This window comes from Melanerpes formicivorus, unplaced genomic scaffold (assembly GCF_026170545.1).
Source record: "Melanerpes formicivorus ecotype bairdi unplaced genomic scaffold, bMelFor1.0.p_v2 SCAF_5, whole genome shotgun sequence".
Taxonomy (NCBI): Eukaryota; Metazoa; Chordata; class Aves; order Piciformes; family Picidae; genus Melanerpes; species Melanerpes formicivorus.
The window spans coordinates 14,568,864-14,591,120 of NW_027142357.1; the positions used below are offsets into that span (position 1 = coordinate 14,568,864).

At 38.0% G+C, this 22,257-nt stretch overlaps 1 protein-coding gene across 9 annotated transcripts in view; it reads right to left on the reverse strand.

Moving 5' to 3' along the window:
* The window catches only part of ADAM23 (ADAM metallopeptidase domain 23), a 74,913-nt gene extending 52,656 nt beyond the window's left edge, over nucleotides 1–22,257 (reverse strand). For 6 of the 9 annotated variants that reach the window (XM_068138344.1, XM_068138349.1, XM_068138346.1 and 3 more), the window contains exons 1-4: nucleotides 21,901–22,256; nucleotides 20,562–20,788; nucleotides 11,675–11,751; nucleotides 369–432 (exon numbers count right to left, since the gene is read on the reverse strand). In XM_068138344.1, the coding sequence (XP_067994445.1) occupies nucleotides 369–432; nucleotides 11,675–11,751; nucleotides 20,562–20,788; nucleotides 21,901–22,066 (534 nt within the window). In that variant the 5' untranslated portion in view covers nucleotides 22,067–22,256. Of the gene's footprint in view, nucleotides 1–368; nucleotides 433–11,674; nucleotides 11,752–20,561; nucleotides 20,789–21,900 lie in introns of all 9 variants that reach the window. The other 3 variants (XM_068138347.1, XM_068138348.1, XM_068138345.1) reach the window with 2 other exon arrangements.

Sequence of the window (22,257 nt, forward strand, 5' to 3'; positions counted from 1 at the left end):
CCCTTGCTAAGATCATGTAAATAATTAACAAAGACTACACCAATGGTGAATTCAACCCCTCTACCACCTACATTTTATGAGATGTAATTGGTCTAGCAGTATCTGGGTCATCTTCACTACTACCACCCACCACTACTGTCTACCCCTCACCCCAACATGCAGCTTTCCCTTTTTTGTACAATTCCTCTTCTACTGACTGAGGCATCCTTAGAAGACGAGAACACAGTAACCTTGTTTGTACACAAGGAATAAGGCTTCTAGTATTTTCAAGCCCTGTAAAACATTTTTTCTTATTTTAACACTTTATTGGTGTTCAACCCACTACATTGCCTCAGAAAGACTTTACTGACATTTTAAAAGCAAAATACCTTAGAAAACTTTGGTTTTCCATCTTCATAGTGAATCTCCACATAATTTGAAGATAACAAGTCACTGTGAAAGGAAGAAGAAATCAAGATGAGAAAAACCCAAATAGTCTTTCTACTGCTATGCATGGGTTTGATGATTTTTTTTCTAGTAATTGTCAAACTATTTTTTATTTCCTTGTAAATGAGTTTTAAGAAAACATAAACAGCCCATGTCCAGTAAATGTCTCCCCAGTGCACTGGAAATCAGAGTGTGTTAAAGGACAAATTTAATTCTGCAAACTACTCCCCATCTTTTCAGTTTTAAAATTAGATTATCAGCCTTTTAAATTATGGGGGGAAAAAAACAACAAAAAAAAAATCTCTTGGCTTTAGAACTTTGTTTGCTGGCAGTAACTGGTAGTGACGAAATGGATGTTTTGTTCATCATTAGTTTCAAGTAAGCTTTATATTTTATCTAAAAGTTAAACAGAGTATATGTAAGACTGTAGAAATCCAAACACGACTGTTCAGAAGGCAAGAGCATATACTTAACTTGTACCTCGCTTTCACGACTGGAAATACTAGTGTTTTTTTCCAAACCAGTAATGTTCTTAAAAAAAACCAACAAAAAACATACCATAAAACTAAAAAAAACCCCAAAACACCACCAAACCATAACACTCCTTTTCCTACTTTTAGTTTTTCATCTCAGATAAATTTGTTTGTTTTTTTTAACTCTATCAAGAAAACTTTCTGCAGCATAAAAAAATTCCCATTCTGTATCATTTATTGTTCAGTTTGGGTTTTGTTTTGTTTTTAAATAAGCTGAGCTGGCCTGAACATAGCATGGGATAGTTTCAATGCCTTATTCACCTCTCACCCCTTTATAATCAGGGTTGCAGCACAGTGGCCCAAAGAGAGCAAAGCAGTTAAATATTAAGTGACCCTCACCATATATGCAAGACCAGCATTTTACTTGTGATCCACTATTCTCAGTACTTTTCTACAGAAATTTTCTTAGAGATAAAGCCTCAGAGGGGCTCAAAGAGGCTGTATCACTCAAAATACATAAAAAAAAAATCATTAGAGAGTCTAATAGTGCTATGAATAAAACCCATCATCATTATGGAAGCCTGGTCTGACAAAATCGCTCTGATGGGAGTTCATGACTAACAACAACTTACAATAATGGGTATCTCAAACTTAGATTAGTCTGATTAATTCTGATAACACTTCATCTCTGGGACTACCAGCTCAAAATCGTTTTTTCCTGATTTATCAAGCTTCACATTTACCAGAGAAGGTTCTGCAGAAGTCAGTTAGGAGTGGTTCCCTTAAAAGTGCCTGCAAACCCAACACTAACAATCATGAATACTTACTAAAGTCTTATTATTTGTCTTAACCTTCATTTAAATAGCAAAATTGAATAGATTTGGTTTTTTTAGGCACAGATTTAAAAATCAATTCAGTTATATAAAATTATTTTAACTTTCTATTCGTATCACAGTAAGCTATAAGAGAACACAAATGTTTTAAAAGTGTTAAGCATCTGGATACAATACAACAATTCGCTTCTTCACTGTGGCAAGGTTTGAAGATTCTAAAGAGGGTTACATGGTGAAAACAATTAGTGTTCATGTCTTTTTCTTCTTTGCATCCTTCATAATTATTACAAAGTAATAGGACTGCTATTCTCAGTACTTGATCAAATGGTATAGCCAAGGCTAGAGGTAGCTGATGCAAACAGAAAAGCGGAAAATTGTGATTAGATGTAAGTTTAGAAGAATCACTGAGGATGGTTCAACATGGGAACTATGCTCAACTTGAAAGGGCTTTAACCAGACTCAGATTTTTAGACACTTCTGATTGAACTCACAAAGACTGTTTTTCTCAAATTATTTCCACTATCAGTATTTATCTACCCATTTCCAAGTCCAGGTCATCATCTCCTCTTTTTTCCCTCTTCTAGTAACTTTATGTGACTGATCTCAGAACTTCTTCCAGTGCTGTCTTGTGCTCTTGGCATCTTGCAAGACTTGCAGTAGGTGATTTCCCACTGTGTCTACTGAGTCACTGCTACCTGTAGTTTAGTGACTGCATTTGTCTTTTAGAATTATTCTATTTCATGTGACATAAGAGCTGCTCAAAGTTTCTTTAGTCCATTTTTTGCAGAACCTTTACAGAGTTTAGTGTCCTTTTCCCGGATTTTTGTTGAACTTCTGTTGTAACCCAGTTGTTTCCTTCATTTGACAACATTTTCCATTCTTTAGCCTCTGATTACTTCCAACTGTAAAGGGATTTCTGATTCAGGTAGTAAAGATAGATATCCTGTCATGTAGGACACTAACATGAAATGCTTATGATAGAACACTCCCTATATAGATGTTACAAGTATAAAGCAAGGATGCAGCAGACAGTGGCTACTGCATCCAGTGCTACTATTCTGTGGGATCTAAACAAATTCTCCTCAAAGAAAATTGAGGCTTACAATTCATTATAGATTTCCCAAAAGCCATTCTATAAACAAAATGCATCTTTAATTTGTGAACAGTCCTTTTGACAAATGTAATACCACATCTACTAACTAGAAGCTGGAGTAGAAAATCTGTTATAAGACTACTTTCTTCTTCTATCTGATTAACACTGAGAGATACAAAATAAGCAGCAAAGGAACATACCATTATCAGTAGTTGCTGCCTTCAAAGATACTGGCCAGCTGTTAAAGTAAGCAGATACTTTCTGAGGAACTCGCATCCAGTTTCTTGGCACATATTTCACTGCTACTGTTTTCATTAGCAGGAGAGCTGCAGTGCGAAAAGTGGCTTACCTCAGCTGACACCTAACTATCCCCATGAAAAAAAAAACCACTAAAATTATTTGGGTAGGTAAAGGTATGAAATGACTAAAAGTTATCTCATGCACAAGTAACCCAAGGTAGCTTCCATGAATTTAGTATGCAGCCTTCAGAAAAATCAGACCACATCTGAATTATCTGCATATTTCTTAAATTATTTTTAGACTAACCTGAGAAAGCATTCTGAAATGGTTCAAGCTCAGTACCAGTGTTTGAGCAACCTCATGTTGTTGTATTACTGAACAGTACACTCATCAGATGGTTTTGCCCATTTGATAGATATTGTTTATACTACTGTTAACTAATGAAACGGTCATCCATAGCCTTGTCTCTATTACCAGCTTCAATTTTATCTCCAAGCTTTCTTTGTTGAATCAACTGTTCCCACAGGAATTTAAGTTTCTAATATACATTTACAGTAGTCTTTACTTGGCTGTTGTCTTCAAACCTGTTCTGATAAGAGTGTCTCCAAGGAATAAATATACCAGTCACTGATATCGTTTAAAGCACAGCAAGGTTTCAGTTTTTCTTCTATTATCATAATGGACCTTAAAAGACAAAGTGTGATAGTGTAGATCAAGCATCTCTGCTTAAAAATAATAAAAGAAACTGATGATGCAGGTGTATACATTAACTTCTTTACAACTATGGAGTCAGTTTATACTCACTTCTGCTACTACTACTAATGACACTATAAAAATCACTTCCTGCAGGGCCTTGTTCTTGTTGTTTGCTTTTGTTTGGCTTGTCTTTCAGGTAGAGAAATAGATGACCTGACAACAAATTTAATAAACTGAAATTACTTTTTCAGGTATTTTTTAAGAGGGGAAAGCTCTCCAATATGAACTGGCAGGAAAGCATGCTCTGAAGGTGAAGAGAATGATGCACAAAATGTTCCAGACTCATTTCTGGATCAGTCTGCCTCTATCAGTGCAAGAAGCCCCAAGTCAGATCAAGGGAGGTCAAGACAACAAATTCTTCATGATTCTTTGTCTACTAATGCCCTGAAACCCTTCACCTGAGAATGGAGAACACTACATTTCAATGGCTGCTTCACCAAGCATTTTGAAAGCAGGAGCTTGAAGAGTTCTCCAGAGTATGTTGCTGTTTCCCCAACATTTTCCTTTACCATAGCACTGAAGATGATACTTTAAAAACTGCTGTGTAAAGAAGAAATTAATGACTCCACAGTATTACAGAAGATACAAGTACTGTATCAAAATATTGAAACAATTTGCTATGATGGAACTTTCCTAGGAGAGCAATTGACAAAATACAGATTTGATTTAAATAACTGTTCAAGTTCATTCAATAGTACATTTTAATTGATCCCTTTATTCCATCACCACCATGGAGAACCATTTTGAATTGTAAGAATCTTATTAACATCTCGTGTAAGGTTGAGGGCTATCATCTGTCTTTGCCAGAATGGTTTCATTCAATGGTAATTATATTTGTCAAAGCGTCCTTCATTTAAAGCAAAATTTTGTATATGAAAAAGAAACTTGGGTTTCTCCCCCTCTTTAAGAATTCACTGAATGCTCCACACATGATGATACTTTGTTTCTAATTATATTAGTCCAAATTAAACCAGGCATGGATGTAGACTTTTTAATTATTTTATTCTCTTTTATTTCTAATACTAAACCTAGTGAAATTAGTTTAATTGCACTTATAGAGAGCTGATTTGACTACCTTTAGACTAATGACTATAGCAGAAGAAGATATATTTTGGTACTGCAGTAAACCAGAAGTTTATTTTGGTTCCCTTAATCCATGCTTCCATGTTGAACTATATTGCACAACTTCATTTAGCTCTGCCTAAAGCTGAACTCAGTGATCCAGACTCTCAGGAGTTAGTGTGATGAACATTAATTATCATGCCAAGGATACACAGGCTTTACAGTAGCTGCAATGCAAAGATTTCAGTCTGACTAGCAGAATCCAAGAACTCAGTAATTCACTTCAGCATAAAGATCTCACTATTGATGAGACAGGACCATCACAGGGACAGACTGAGAAATCTACTAGATTACAGTTCTTCCCCACCACCACATTACATAGGTAACATATGAGCAAGGAGTAAGAACAAAAACCTAAGACAGGATGCAAGTCAGACAACTGCTTAGTATGTTGATTGAAGGTCGATTCCAACCTGGTTTATTCTATTCTATTCAGTTTTCTCACCACCCAGTGATCTGTGACACTGGAATTTCATAAATCAGAGTCTGTATAGTTGTTTTCAATGGTTCTCAGGAGTCTCCTCTAAGTTCTTTCTATCCTTTAATTGCTATAAATGGTGGTATGCTGTGACAAGGTTTCCATTTAATTGTTTTGTGTGTGTGTGTGAAAAGTATCGCCTTTCAAATCTTCAACCTGTGGTAGTTACATCTCATCCTGTCCTAGATGTGTATTTGCTATGCCCTGAGTGTGTTGACTAACAATTCACCAAATTCAGTGGCTTTGATTGCATCTTAGCTGACAGGCATTCAAAACCTTGATCTACTGATGCTTGAGATCCAGACAGGAGTACAACGTATCAAAGTCTTTTCACTCCATAAGCAAGCAGTCTGACAAGAAAACCAACATTCACAACATTATTGTCTACATTTTAAGGACCAAAGAGCATGTCCTCTCAGCTCTTCCACTTTAGGTTTGGGGGCTGTGAGATTTTTGTGTTTAGTTCAGGTTTTGTTTGTCATTTTGTTGGGTTCCACACACACACTCCCCACCTCCCCACCTCATGAATTCTTTAAAATGCCTCTTCCTTTAAATGTGATATTTCACACTCATTAGCCTATACTGATTTTTATAGTCCAGTTGAAAAAAGCTCTGCTGCCAGAGCTGTTATTGATAGCTATTTTATGGACCACAGCTCAACTCATGTATTGCACAGGAGGCAGAGAGTTGTTAATTACTACAGGGGAATCTAAAAGTTGAGTGGCTGAAAGTCAGGGACTACAACATTGATGGCTAAGACTAGAGTTGCAAGCTTTCCGCCATAATATATATATAGAAATAGACACATATACACTTTTTATTTTATAAATATTTGCTATATAGAAGGGGATTTAAAAAGTGAGATAAAAAAATTAAAAGAACTGATCTGGGAAGTTCTAGGAAGAATGAGAGAAGTAAGAGCTGGAATGATAAGGAGCTGCAAAGAAGGAGCTGAGAAGTATTTGAGACATTGAGCTGAGTGCAAGCCTTTGGTCAGTGCAGGATTGGTGCTGCTTCCTGCTCTATTTCTGGAAGAATGAAATGAGTAAACCACTAGACAGAGCACATTAGTAACATGCAAATCTGCATGCATATGTAATGTCATCAAATAATTATCATCATAAACTTAGTGACAGGATGGAAAAGAATACCTGAAGAGAATCATACTAAACAATTTCAGAAACAAAATACTAAGAGATGACAGAATGATTGAAATATTACTTCAAATTAACATGTCTAATTTATAGCTGAACACAGTAATTGAGAAAGAAGTGTCTTCACAATAACAGGTTTTATAATTTGCAGAACAACACAAGGAAGCTTCTTTCACACATTAATATGTCTTGAAAGGTATGGAGAGGTTGTGGTATCTGTCTGTGGTGGGTTAACGCCTCTTTCTGAAAACAAAAGAAGAAAGCAGGGTGGAGGGCTTGCGGGTACTTTACACTCCCTGAAGGGCGTTTCCCCCCTGGGAAAGCTGAGTCTGTTCCACTTCCCCCTCCCTGCCCAGCTAGGGTATAAAAAGCAGGACATCATAGCAGTTGGATCTCCTTTTTGGCTCCTGCCTCTGCTGGATGAGAGCTACTGCAGCTGCCCTCGTGCTCCTCAGCCACGTGGCCAGACCTGATCCTTTTCCCTGCTGCCTCTGCACCTCCTCAGAGAAAGACTGGTTTTGTATTATTTTTTTTTCTGTCCCACTCCCATCCATTCTTGTTCCTTGCCCTTGTGAACCTTGTTTTTCCCTGTTATTGTTATATATATATAATTTGGAAAAAAAAAAAAATTATTTGCCTCTCTACTTCCAAGCTGACTCCAGATTGTTGCTTAGTGGATTTGCTCCTTACCCCTTTTTTTTCCTCCTCTCCTTGTTTGGAGGGAGGAGGTGGGGGGGAGTGGGGAAGAGATTCTCAGCCTTTTCCCATTTGACCTTTTAACTCTCAGCTAAGGCTCAAACCACTACACTGTCCCTAAGACTTTTTCATGGTGGAACAGCCCCTGAGGCAAATAACTTGCTATTGCTCTGCTGCCTCTAGTTCTGAGTGTGGCACATGAGGCAATAAAGCTCTGTTATCTATAGCTGGGACATTCAAGACTGACTTACCCACAGAATTATTAAAAAATTTTAAGGTTTTTTGAATCTATAACAAGTTTTTTAAAGCTAACTAGAGTTAAACTTGCAAAAGTACTATAATCACATTTGTTTTACACAGCTAAACTTATATGGTCCACTTAGTACTGTAAGTGTTTACACTTTTTTAAAAGAAAATTCTATCAATATTTCAAGTTACTTTATGGAAAATTGTGATTTGTTTTCCTATTTCCATTAAAAAAAAAGTATTTTGAAAAAATAAACAAACCAGATCAATCAGATTCTCAAATAATCCAGTTATTGCCCTACTGGTTTTTAAGTTGTGGTAACAATGAAATCTCCTCTGGGACAATTCTCAAGTTAAAATCAGCCCTCCAGAAACATACACCACAAACACTACACAGCAATTATAAGCTTTAAGCTGATGGATAAAAGTGGCTGTAATGCTGCACTCCCTCTAAGAGACAGACTGCTCACAATAGTCATTATATTTTAATGTCTCAGATAGTTAACTCATACCACAGTTGAATGTGGTGGGATTGGTTTTTGGGTGGCTTTGTTGTTTTTTTTTTTAGTTCTTGCCAAAATGAGAGATTTGTTTTTTTCAGATGATCTCTTCATTGAAAAGAATATCCATTTTCCTGGAAAGATGTGCTTCTACAGGGAAAAGAAAAGCTGAAAAATACAAGCTGGTTTTGAGGATTTGTTTTCCCCTTCCTTCAAAATCGTAAATTTAGGGAAGTTCTCAGTAGGAAGAGGAAGAAGCTTTTGTCTTTGTTTTTTACTTTCTCTTTCTATGCAGTTCAGGTATCAAATTCCCCATTCCTTCAACATGCCTCAGCTACCACAGTCCCAGTGGGGGAAGGCTCTAATGTGGCCCCAGACCCCAGTGTTTGAGGAGACTCATGCTGGACCATCAGCTAACCTGTTAGGTTACTGACTGAAGGGCTGTGGTAGGAGCCACTCTAATATGGCCTTGAAAAGGTTCAACCAGACCTTTAGAACAAATAAGGAAACATGCAAACACTTTTATGAGATGCTGGGGAGAAATGCCAAAAGTAAGAAATGTGAATCACAATGAAACAAGCATGGAAAAATGGAGACAAAGTGGCATGAAAAGCAGTCAGTGTAAGCTGCAAGTCAGTAGGTTTGTTTGGCCTAGCCCCACACCCGATCACTGCAGTCTGTCCTATGTTTTTATTGTGTCCTACTCCTAATACTTTCTATGTGATTTCACTTTCTATTATGTATAGGAGTGATGTGAAAAAAAAATCAGAGGCAGTTAACAATTATGAGGAGATCTATACCTAGAAAGACCTACAACCTAAGATGGTGATCAAGTAAGAGACTTCAGGCCTGATGTTTGATGAACTTAAGACTGTATTAACATTTGAGTTTGTGAATGTGGACATGCCTGTGAATCAGGAGAGGCTTGGTGCACGTTTCACTAGCAAATTTCCAATTCTAATCATGGAATTGGAGAAGAACCTTATCAGGCTGTTTGTATTCTTGTTCACCCAAGCGTGATCTGCATTTATAAGCGGTGCCAGTAATGACAATGCTTTTTCTCTGTGATGGTCTATGTGACCAGGAGGACAAATTCCCTGTAGCTTAAAGACCACAAGGTATAGGTTCCCTTCACAAATACGTCACAATTATCCCGCTAGAATTATACTGCATGGGTCCAACTCCAGCTCTCACAAAATGCTGTGTCGTAGTTTGGGCTGGGTGTCCTCTGCTACAGGGGTGTTTCCTGTGTCCAGAAGTCCAGCCCAGTGGGTGGACACAGGAAATTAGGTTATTTCCTACCATGATCCCTTGCACCACTACAAGTTTCACGGCGGGGTCTGGCACTTCCTCTTTCCTTCCTCCTCGCCACCCGGTAACTGGGGTAGGGATCTCCCGGCCATGGGCCTGGTTAGGCCCAAGGCCACGGGGAGATGGGCAGTCTCAGATCTGGCCAGCTGAGACTAGCCTAGCAGTGGGGGGGGGGGGAAAGGAGGAGCCCTGGGGGTTTTGGGTGCACCCTCAGGTAGGGATGGGATCTCTCTGGGTCTGTTTTGGGTCTCTCTCTTGTCACTGTGTTTCTAGCTTTCTGCACGCACTCACCGTTCTATTTAAACTTTCCATCACTTTTGCAATCCGTTTGTCTGAGTCGTTATTTCTGCGCGTGGTGGGGAGGGGGTTTGCCTCAACCCATTACACGCTGTAATCTTGCACCACACCACAGTTCCTTCAGAGACTTAAGAACACCCAGTTAGCCTCAAGTCTTCTTTCTTCTCCATTTGCTGCCTTCATGCAAACTCATTTTTTGCTAGCCACCTCAGACTTTGTGTTCACATTTTAAAAGATAGAACTGCAAGAGCAACCTAACTTCAAAATCAAATCACGCATGGATGAAGAAAATGTTTCCAGCTCACTTTTACAAAAAAACCACCTGATAACAAGTAGCCAATCAGCAAAATGTCAATATAACAGTTAAGCAAATTCTATGAATGCTTTGAAAAGCTTTTAAATCTAATAATCTTGCATTTTTTCCCCCTAACAAACTTTATTACATGACAGTTAAGACCAAAATAAGACTTCATATGGACTTCAAAATGAGAGGAATACTTATTAAACTAGTATGTCATTGTTTCTGTAAATATGTTTCTTCTTTCAGTGTGCTGAAAGGCTCAAGGGCAGCAGAAAGAGCAAACACACTTTAAAGCAATACTGCAGATTATTTTATTTGTCCAGTATTTAGTAATACTTTTATATTCTACCTTGTTCTTAAAACTTTTTCAGTGTAAACTTTCAGTAGCAAAAAACCCCACCTATTCTAATTTAGAAAAACACATCATTCCATACCTTCATCTGGGGATAAAAATAGATGTGATACAGGCAACTAAACTGCCATTGACCCAGGTTCTGCACATCGGCCACAACAACTCCATGCAGTGCTACAAGCTGCGGTCAGAGTGGCTGGAGAGCGGCCAGGCAGAAAGGGACCTGGGGGTGCTGGTCGATGGTAGGCTGAACGTGAGCCTGCAGTGTGCCCAGGCAGCCAGGAGGGCCAATGGCATCCTGGCCTGCATCAGGAACAGTATGGCCAGCAGGAACAGGGAGGTCATTCTGCCCCTGTACACTGCACTGGTTAGGCCACACCTCGAGTACTGTGTCCAGTTCTGGGCCCCTCAGTTTAGGAAGGATGTTGACTTGCTGGAGCATGTCCAGAGAAGGGCAATGAAGTTGGTGAGGGGTCTGGAACACAAGCCCTATGAGGAGAGGCTGAGGGAGCTGGGATTGCTTGGCCTGGAGAAGAGGAGACTCAGGGGTGACCTTATTGCTGTCTACAACTACCCTAAGGGAGGTTGTAGACAGGCAGAGGTTGGTCTCTTCTCCCAGGCAGCCAGTACCAGAACAAGAGGACACAGTCTCAGGCTGCACCAGGGGAGGTTTAGGCTGGAGGTTAGGAGGAAGTTTTACATAGAGAGAGTGATTGCCCATTGGAATGGGCTGCCCAGGGAGGTGGTGGAGTCACCATCGCTGGAGGTGTTCAGGAGGAGACTTGACAGGGTACTTGGTTGCATGGTTTAGTTGGTTGGGTGATGTTGGATAATAGGTTGGACATGATGATCTTGAAGGTCTCTTCCAACCTGGTTTATTCTATTCTATTCTAAAAGTCAGACCTTTTAGATCTGATGATTATGTAAAACTGTCTACCTTACTGGTAAGCAGACTCCAACAGCATCTATCAGTACATCCAAATGGTTAGGCTTCCCACCACATTAGGAATGACATGACTACAGTGACAAGAGCATGTTTTCCAGATGGTTAAAGATAAGCCATTTAGTATTTACAATATTCCTGCACACCAATTTGAGTAACTAAAATAACATCTGCATGACAAATCAGCAAGTAAAACAAAAACGCACAGGAAAATCCAAACATTTCAAGCTCTACTGGTATGGAAATCTCTCTATCATAATTTATTTTATGATGAATGACAATTTTCAAAGGGTACCAGTTACCTTACTTAAGAAAGGATAAGTGTTATTTTCTATTAATAAACTTGGAAAACAGCATATTTTTCTGCAGATCATGGGATTTCATATGCCCTGACCTTGTACTATATGTCAAAGACAGTAAGAGCAGGAAAGAATCCTCAAATTGTTCACTTACTTATTCAGTGTGAGGTCAAGGATGAATTTGGAGCCAAAGGCCTCAATCTGGAAACTTGCCTGGGCCAGATGTACAGCCTGTAAACATGAACACACAGGAGTACTAAACAGTTTTAGAGAATATATAAAATTGTGAAAAGAATCACTGAGCTTTACATGAACAAATATATGATAAAAACCTGTGAAAAAACAGATTTATGGAAATGCTTATTTTCATGAATCTCATAGGTACATGAAAAGCTCTACCCATATACCAAATGCTGATTCAAAAGGATTTGCTTCTTTAGAGGCCAAAGAGAGCAAATGGTACCCACAAAGTATGCTTTCAAATATGCACTCATGCCTCACAAAACAAGAAAAAAGTCTAGAAGTCTAGATTTTGCCATTACCAGATGGCTATGTAACATAATGGGGTATACTATTCATTCAACTATGCCACTGCATTTACCCACTTAAAAGGCCCTGAAATAAAGTATTTGAAGTATGCATCTTCACATCAACATTATTTTTTTAAGTTTGTGTCATATGTTATGAAAGACTTCTTCAAAGTAAACTCTTCACAATTAAAGCCTTTTATACAGAGTTGTAGCCAAATCAGAAGACTTATGCTGCTCAATATGCACCAAGAAAAAAACATTAGCTTGCCCCATATAGAGAGGTAATTAATTTCTAAGATATTCCATTTTTGTCAGATATATAAATTGTATTCTTTATTCCTTGTTATGCTGTTGTAACTGAACCCAAATCAGTATGAAGCTTTCTCTCTGTCACATTTTTTTGGTAATGAATATTAATGGTTATATCACAGAATTGGTGAACCAGTGAGACAACATTGGCCTGGCAAACCGAGTTCACAGCTGTTCCGAATCACAGGAGCAAAACAGTTTAAGTATCAAGACAAACAGGTGACTTGATGGCGAGAAACTGCAAGGATGAGAGCTAGAATACATATGTATAAAAAGTAGCAGAGAACGTCAGCTGAAATGCATGCCTAGTAGGAAAGGGTTTTTCAGCCCCTGCTCCACTTTTTTGCACAGTGAAACCAAGAAGGAAGTGTCACAAGGAGCTTTTCAGGCACCTGTTAATGACAAAAGCTTTATTTCCTACATGCAAGTGTATTATTTAAAATATTTTTTTTTTTAAGTATGAAAATATCTTACAGGAAAAGAGTTGCAATTTATTTTTACCTCACAAATATTCCACTTAAGAGTTATAGAACCTACTGCTTTCAGTCTCTTTCACACATTTACCTAAAATTGTGTGCCTTCAGATATATGCCACTAAAAATACTTCAATATTAGCTATATGGAAAGTTTAAAAGAGCATATTCCAATCACATAGTTCTGAAATACAGGAAATGAGAACTACAGACTTTCTTGAAGTACCTAGTTTTAACCACATTTTATATGTAACTTTGGAAGCTTTTCAAAATACCTCATGCTCAAAAATTACCATATTTATTTGGAGTATACTATGTAGATTGAGACTTTCCTTTAAGATAAGATTATCATTTACAGATTTATGACATAACATTCCTGGTATGAGTAAAATGGGCAAGTCATTGCCCCATCAGGATTTACGCAGTGTAGTATCTAATTAACAATATTTACAAGTCATTTTAGAAACAATACTAACTACCAGTGAACCCAAGCACTATACTTAGCCAAGCTGAGCAAAAAAAGTGACATCAAAAGCGATTACGCACTTTTTCCAGGGTTAGTTTAGAAGTAAAAATACACTTCTGTTTGATAAAAGTGCAGCATTTCTTTCACTTTTCCTAACAGATCATGCATTACTTACAAGAGCAGCTTTAAGGCTAAATAATCACGTACAAAAGAGTAATATCCAAGTATTTTCTTTCTTTAATTTTTGTTTGCTTTTGCCACTACTGTTGTTTTGACTGTCAATTTCAAGCCAACTAAATAAGCCAAGCTTTTTAATATCTTTCCATTTACAAACATTCAATTTAACTTAACCAAATAAGAAAATACTTAAGTGTAGAGGATGATATAAATACTTGAATAAATAAGAAAACACACTTCAAAAGCAATCATGGTATACTGAAACATACCAAAATTCTGAAATTTCAGCACAAGACATCACAAATACTAAAAATATATGTGTATTACAAAAAACCAAACACACACCCAAATACCAAAAAAAACCCTGGATAACCTGGAGATTGGGAACTCCTATTATGGCTTTTAAATCTAAAAGACATGTTCTGCTTCCCAGCAGATCCTGAGCCACCAGTTGCTTGAGGCTGGGAGACCAGTCTAGGAAGCAGCACCCCATGACTGCTATGCTCTTACATCCATCCATATGCATCTGCTACTGATTTCTCTCAGGGGCAGGTAGGTGGATGTCTAGCCTGCTCTGCTATAGCTTTTCTTTCAGCCAGTCAAGCCCATAAAGAGATACACATATACTGTCCTTTAAGTTTCTAAGCAATTGACCATGTATTCTTTAGCCTTCTGCAAATCAAAGTTATTTAAAGTAACTTGTATTCTCAGTCTACAATATCTTAAGAAAAAGTTCATATTGTAAGATTAGATGATATATCACTGCTATTTCTGAAAACAATTTCTTCTGTATATAAAACCACCACTTGCTATCTATTACTGTGCCTCACTTAACAATGTAGCCTGTACACATGAGCAACTGCTTCAAAGTGGCTGACACTGGTCAGCTGTCCTGCAGTAGGACACATTCTCAATCAAATCAGCTCAAACCAGTAGTTACAGAAAGAACACTGAATCACCATTCCTGGATACATTTAAAAGCTGTCCAGATATGGCGCTCAAGATTTGCTGCCCATAAACCAGAAACTGGGTGAAGGTGATGAGACTAAAGTATTTAATCCTGAAGCTGACATTTTTTCTTTAACATGCGCCCACCATGATGGGAGGAAGTATTTCAGAAAGGTATCTGTGGAATTCTGTTATAGATCTTAATCCATACTGTTCTCTTCTCAGCTACCATCTAATACAATGCCTGAAGTATAATCTAAAACCCAGTGTTCTGACTGACAGAAATATAAAGTCAAATAAGAACATAATTTAGAATAGCATGTACCTAGAAGAATATATATGGGCTAGATATCTTACCATATCTTTTTGCAGGAAAAATATTTAACATCATTGTCCTGTACAACTTGCACACATGCAAGTCTTTTTTCACTGTTCTAGAAGCTCAGATTTCTAGCATAATCACTGAAATAGGAGATTGTTCATACTAAGGGACATTCTAAGAGTGCTGCAGCTGCTTGTGTAAAGCAATAGCTCTCAGGGGGGTTTCCAAGCTAAAAATCCATATACATACAGAATTTCACTTTCTTTCCTATTGGTCATTAGCTTAATATAAGTATCAAGATAAAAATATAAAGCTGTAACTAGAATTTCAGTTCTATTGGTCCATGTCACAATTTGAACACTTTCATTGTTTTTATTGTTGCACTTGGGCATCATTTTTCCATAATTCACGTTTCCCATGCTTTCAGGAATTTTGCAACCTTTATCACCAAAAAGTACTATGTCAGGTTTACTTTCTTCATAATAAAACTATGCCAAATGTGGTAATATATTATCTCTTCAAAAGTACTAAGTCCTGTTACAAGTTTTTAAATGAAGGTAACCACATTATTTAACCAACTGACTGTACCTATATGTCTTTGTTATATTCATACAGACATGTTCTCCAAATGACAAGCTCATTGACTCTTAGAAATCTATTTTCTCATAGTTTTGTTGACTAAAAAAATGGCCACAAGCTGTTTCTCTCACTTCAGTAGCTGAGCAAGGGGTTTCCTAACTCCCATTTTGGAATTAGAAACCCAAGTAATGCTATTAAAGCACTCATTCATGTAGACTATCATCCTGAGAACACTACAAGTTTTGCCACAAATCAATGTGACTTACTATATATTAATTCCTGACTCTTAGCTTGTTTGCCTGTGCTCAGATTTCAGACAGAAGGCATCCTTCAGTATTTGGAAAACATTTATTATATGGCATATATGCCGAGATAACCTGCCACTATTCATTGCAAATAAAGCATTTCACACTGAAACAGTATGCGTAAATGTCACAATAGTGTATAAAAACTTGTGCTTAAAACAGAGATTTCAGAAAAGTTTGTGCAGATTATTTGTTCCTGGTCTTTAATAGTTAATATTAGAGGTTTATTTGACAGACCTGAACCTCGAGCTTGGAAAGACTGTTCTTTGAAAGAATAGCTGTCAGCATACATGAATAAAGGCTCAGGCCTACCTCTAAAAGTAATCCTATCATTGCTCTTAACTGCAGCAGACAGAACCCCACCGTGACAATACTTAGATGCTCATCCATACTGACACTGGCCTCTAAAAATCATACCTTTCTTGGGGTTTTGTTCACAAAACTCTGAAGGTACTGCTTCCATATCTTGGACCACTTTCCTGCAGTACTCATTTTCCCAAAAATGCTAGAAAACTTATAAACTTTGGGTTTTTATTTTGTAACAGGACCGAACAAGTGCAAACGTAGCACTACCAAACACTTAGGAATGAAACTTTTCATAGGTTGTTATTTTAAGCTCATGAGAGGACACAGAAATATATTTTTTAAAAGAATTTAAGAAGTTTTAGAAATAGGATGACCCACATTTCAGCTAGGAAACCAAGGTGTAAATCTGCTTGAGAAGGTATCATAAGGAAAATGGCCTTCTACTCCCAGAAACCAATGAAGATAGAAGAACTACTTCAACTCTCCTCCTAGTTGGCAAGTACTGAAGACAATGTCCCAACAAGCCTTTTGCATTAATATAACTTCCATATAGAAAAAATAAAAAGTACACAAAATCATCCATGTGGAAGGTTCACCCCAGAAAATTTCAGGGGAAAAAGCAACAAAGCAAAACAAAGCAAAGCCAAGCCAGCCGAAATACTACAGAGATTTCCAGCAATCTTAAACTTATACAGACTAGCCACATGAAGTTCTCATTACACAGAGATTAAACACAAAGACCTGGCCTAAGACAGGCAAGGGAAGACAACAATTAATGCATAAGATTATCTGGATTTTAGTAAGAATTCACGTGATGCTACCTCTTGAGAGATTATTAACTGTGACCTTTCATCTTTTACAAAGCAGCCCTGCTTTTTCTTCCTTTGCAATAGCTCCGAAACAGTTGTTTTCCTTTCATTTTAGTCCTTGCCAACTTTCAAATGCTGCATACCAAAGTTCCATAAAGGACTGAAACAGCACTGTATCTCAACCTTCATAGCAGAAAATGTAAACAGGAATATTTTCTTCAGATAAATGACAAACAGCAGAGCTGAACAGAAGGACATGGGTGTGGATGGGACAGGGACACGATGGATGAGAGCAGTAGTTTCGACTATGAACACAGTCCTATCACACTGGTTTTTCTCCAATCACAGGATCTGCAGAACAGTTTCCTTAACACCTCCCTCCTCACTAAAATTATACATGAAGACATTGCTTCTTTACAGTTTCTGAGAACTTACAATTCAGTGATCTAAAAACAGTTTGAAACTGCCCAGCATATAACAGTTCTCCTTCACAGGAACCTAGTTCAAGCTATTTTCCACTCAAAGTTTGGTGAGGTTGCCCCAAGCTGTGTTTCTCTGGCAATGCTCGAGATCACACCTTGCAAAATTGTCTCCTCTGCTGGCACCATAAAGACCTGCTCTTAACCTTCTGTGACAAGTTGCGTCCTATGCAGTCTTTCCACTAAGCCCTAACAACCTTACACATGTGGTCTGTGAAAAAGAATCAAAGTAGTCATCAGATTCAATAAAGAGATTACTAATTTATTCAAAACCCTACTCTGCAGAAGTTTAGAAAGACAGAGCCATGAAACACAGATGTCTGATGTCTTCAGCAAGTTTAAAGATTTTTATGAGCTTCTTCAGTGTGTTTTTATAAACAGATGCTCATTTTTGAGAATTTCAGATTAAAAACTTTGGAAGAACTGAAAACCATCCAGCCTTAATTTGACTACAGGAAAACAGGTATACAGATTTCAGAACCTTCAAGCACCAAATACTTAAAATATGCTGCTTTTACAGCACAAAAAGAAAATAGATAATACACTAGAACTCTGTCCACCTTGGAGACAGACTACTTCTGTCAAAACTATGGTGAACATTCCTTTCTTTTTCTAATAGGGAGAAAAGGTTTCTTAGAAGAATAAGGAATGAGAGAGACCTACCAGTAGTTTAGATCATGTGTCCTCTCATTACAGCAGTATTTCACCAAATTCAAAAGGGGATTAAAAAAGTATCAGTGTTAAGAAAACAGTTTATTATTTAAATTTGATTCTCTGGTACACTTTTTTCTCCTATAGCTCTTAATTTCTAAATACATTCCATGAAGAAAGTTGCAGGCCCCTACTTTTAGGAAGGCACTTAAAAAAAACATATATTTTTAATAATTTTATATAGTTATATTTCCCTAGCTTTACCTCTTTCTTCCCAATGCAAACAATTTCCTCTACTCTTCCTGCCTCCTTATAGTGACTCAGCATTTCAGAGATATTCAGGCCTAATCCCACAAACTATCCATATGTTTTATATTCTTCTGGCCACTATAATGAAGCTCTATAAAAAGGTCCACTAAGTAACATCCATAGTTAGGGAGTATATCTACATCACATATCTAAAAATGGTAGGTTAAAGCAGCCAAGAAAATACAGGCTGAAGGATGCAAGGTTCCTAAAACAGCAAAGAAAAAAAAAAAAAAAAAGATATTTTCCTTTGTAACTGTCCACTGTGTATGTATGTAAGTTCAGCATATTTGCCTCTACTTTTTTAACATGCTAAAAATCAATCTTAAATATAGATTTATTTCTTTACTTAACTATAAAGTTATTTTGGTTATTTCTTATTATCACCAGTGTGTGAGACAGCAAAAATCTCACAAGTAGGATTTATTACAATGTGGTATGTATTTTAATTCTGGGAAAGGATAAAAGCAAGTATTAAACAATCTGCCTCCCCCATCACCCTGAAAAAAACCCACACCAAACCCTTGTGTATCTTTCATAATCCAACTGCCTTCTGTTTTCTTTATGGGTTTGCTCTACAGAGACAATTACAATGAATCTTAAACAGAGCCAAATAACAAAAATAGTAGTATTATATAATTGGTAAAATGGATAGAAGGATAAAGAAATTACTTCCATGAAAGGAAAGACACAAGATGCAAGTGGGTCTTGGGGGGAAGCCCTCTCTGGTGCTTTGGAAACAAGACATGCTAAAGTTAATCCAGACAAGTAACATAATGAACTCTTTCCTTTAATTAAATGGATTAAAGCAATAGAATTTTGATGGCAGAAGAATGAATTCAACATAATGTCACTCTCCAGAAAGCCCCAAGCTTAAAGAACACTTTTGTGGGAAAGACTGCAGTGTTAGCATTCCCTAAGCTCAAAAGGGACACAACTAATAGAAAGGAGATCCACTTTACACAATGCTCAGCAGCAAGCATAAGCAAGGAAATCAATACCAGTTCTGCCAGTACTGATTTCTGCAGAGCTTTATTCCAACAGGTAGGGCACAGGAAGGGTAGGCAATACCAGCAATGTTCTTGTGGGCAATGCTGGGTAAGTAAAAGGGACTGGCAAACATTCTTCTCTGTGGATTCTCAAGAAAATCTCATGTAGAGACATTGAGGAAGTGTTATTCCCAGAGGCAGGTGTGCAAATGCTTCAAATTCCTTTCCTCCCATGTTCCTCTCTGAAGAGAGGGGCAGAAAGTCCCCTATGGTTAAGAGTGGGCTCACTCTAAAGAGGTATTAGTTCTGAATACAGTATTGTCTTAAGTAGCTCCAGTTTCCCCCAACCAGTTTCTGTGCCATCCATAATATATTGGTGTATTTAGATGCATCCAAAGGTACACGCTGGTATCTAACTGAAAAAGCTAGGGACCAATCTTTCTTCCCATTAAAAAAGCAAAGATATACAACTACCTTTTTTTTTTCCCCCACATATTTTAAGTGCCTCCTTATTAATTTCACATATGAAATGGCACATAATATCAACAAAAGCACACATAATGCATAATAAACTTACTTTATAAAAATTTTTAAGGAAACACAACTCAATAGGTAGGAACTCCTTCATAGCTAAGTCCTGTAGCTATACCACACACCCTGATCTGCTTTGCTGTCTCTCTATCATGACAATCTCTTCCTATTGGAGCCACCCTTAGCTTCACTTTAGCTTTTTAACCTCTGGGCAGTAATTAATAGAAGTTTACAAAAACAAGGGTGTCTCCTAAACAATCTAGTTTAGAATAGACTTTATTTCTTCACTAAGTTCTTTCACAAAAATCAAAGTCTGTTCTATCCCATGCATTTTCAGAAAAAAAACCCTAACTGTATCTATACAAAGTGAAACATTAAATCTTGTCATTAAAAATGAAAACCACACAGTAGGCTTAACTGCTTATGCACTGGCAGGAAACCAATACTGCATTTATTAGTGCAGAATACATTCAAAGCCAACTAACTCATGATGCAAGTTTAAAATTTTATAGAAACTCCCTATACAGGCATTTCTGCAGTCTAGAGCTATTTTGAAATAAGCAGTTTGTTGATGACAGAATACCACTAAGTCAAGACACTGGAATCTATGCTGATCAGACAAGTCAACTTTGTACCATTCCCATTTGTTTTATCTACACTTCAACTTCTGAATCATCATGAAATTCAAAACGCTTTTAAATTAACACAAGGGAAAACATTCTTATTTAATTGCATGCCCTCCTTTAATTGCCAAAATTGACGGCAAAGACTACTATTAGTCTCTACAGAACAAAACAGTCAAACAACTCCATGTAACATATTACCATTTAGAAAATTCTACTTAGCCTCTTTTTACCTTACCTTGTTGTGTTTCTGCTGGTGCTTTGCCCTGGTATCCAGGATATGGTAAGGGGTTTCAGAGTCTCTATTAATGTAATAAATTAATCTTGAAGGCAGTGTGATTTCTTTCTGGATTGCACCGCTGTAGCTGTTATTTCTACTGTTACTGCTTTTATTCTCTTCAAATGTATTCTCTTCATCTGCCAGCACTCCCTCTATACCACCCGCTGTTTCATTCCAGTGCAGGTCTGAGGAAAAAAAGATATGCCAGCCATAAAGTAGATGGCAGAACGTGTTTATAGCCATAAAAAACTATATATTTAGCTTGCAGTATTCTAGTACCATATTACCCACACAAGTAAACAGATAACTTTCTCATTGAGCTATATTTGATTCATTTTCATAGAAAATGGTTTCAGAAATATTTAAACACATATGCATTTTAATATATGGTCATGGATTATAAATATTTTAATGCCTCTCAACCTCCAAATAGAATAAAAGGGGAGGAAAAATTCAAACTCTTAATGGATATGTAGCTATCCCCTACATTCTCTTTGATAGCCAAATTCTCTCTGAAAGGCATACACCAAAACACCCCCAACAACAACCAAGGTGGCCACAAAACATATAAAACAAAAACAAAACAAACAAACAAAACAACAAACGAAAACACAAAACATTAAACCCAACCTATGTTCTTAAGACAAACTAAATTCGAAGTAAGTTTTCCACTTCTCTCTTTTAACTTTGACAAGAGCCCTTTTCTTCCAGTGACAGCTTTTTGGATGAAATATTGTATCTTTCCTCATTAAAATTTCAAGATACAATCAATCAATAAACAATGCAACAGCATTCCACATCATCAATTTGCACTCAAAGGCTAATAAACAAAAAATACAAACACAAATGCAACCCCCAACAAATTAGCTTTCCAGTCAGATCCCTGCACACACGCATCCCAACACACGCAAAAAACACCTCAGCCTCTTTATGTCGCATACCTCACCAGCGTATTTCTACGCACACCATCCTCTCATCTAAAACACCGCAGCACTAGCTTCAGAGGATCAGAGAGGCATTCACCACACTTCTCTCTATTTTGTAAGTAAACAAGCGGGAGGAAAAAGAAAGAAAAAAAAAAAAAAAAAAAGAGGCATTTTCTGAGCTTTGTAATTCTGTAAGCCGAAACAGACACGTACACAAAGCTGGCATGGGCGAAAGGCAAGAAACGGACATTCAGGGAAACATGTTATGGAGATTTATCGCCAAGAGCAGAGGTAAGGGGACCAAGGGGCGGGGGAAGACAGGGACCGAGAAGCAGCAGATGCCTCAGACACACACAGCTCCTCATACCCACCGGTGGCCGTTGCACCCGCGCGGGCCCGGAGGCAGGATGAGCCATGGAGGAGCAGAAGCAGCGAGACGAGGCGACGGAGAAGCTGCAGGACTGTGAGGTGGCAGGCGGCGGAGAGGCGGCGGCCGCAGCGCGGCTGCCGCAGGGAGATGCTGCCAGGCGGCTTCATGGCTCATAGCGCCCCGGAGAGGCGCGGGGGGCGGCCGGCCGGGGGGCAGCGCGGCGCCCTCACCTCCGACGGGCTGTGCCCGTGGGGCCAGGCGGGCAGCGGCAGGGGAAAGAGGGCGGAGGCGGGCGGCTCCCCTGGACGGCACCCACCCGTCTGGCTGCTCGCCTCACCGGTACGGGAGGCCGTTACCT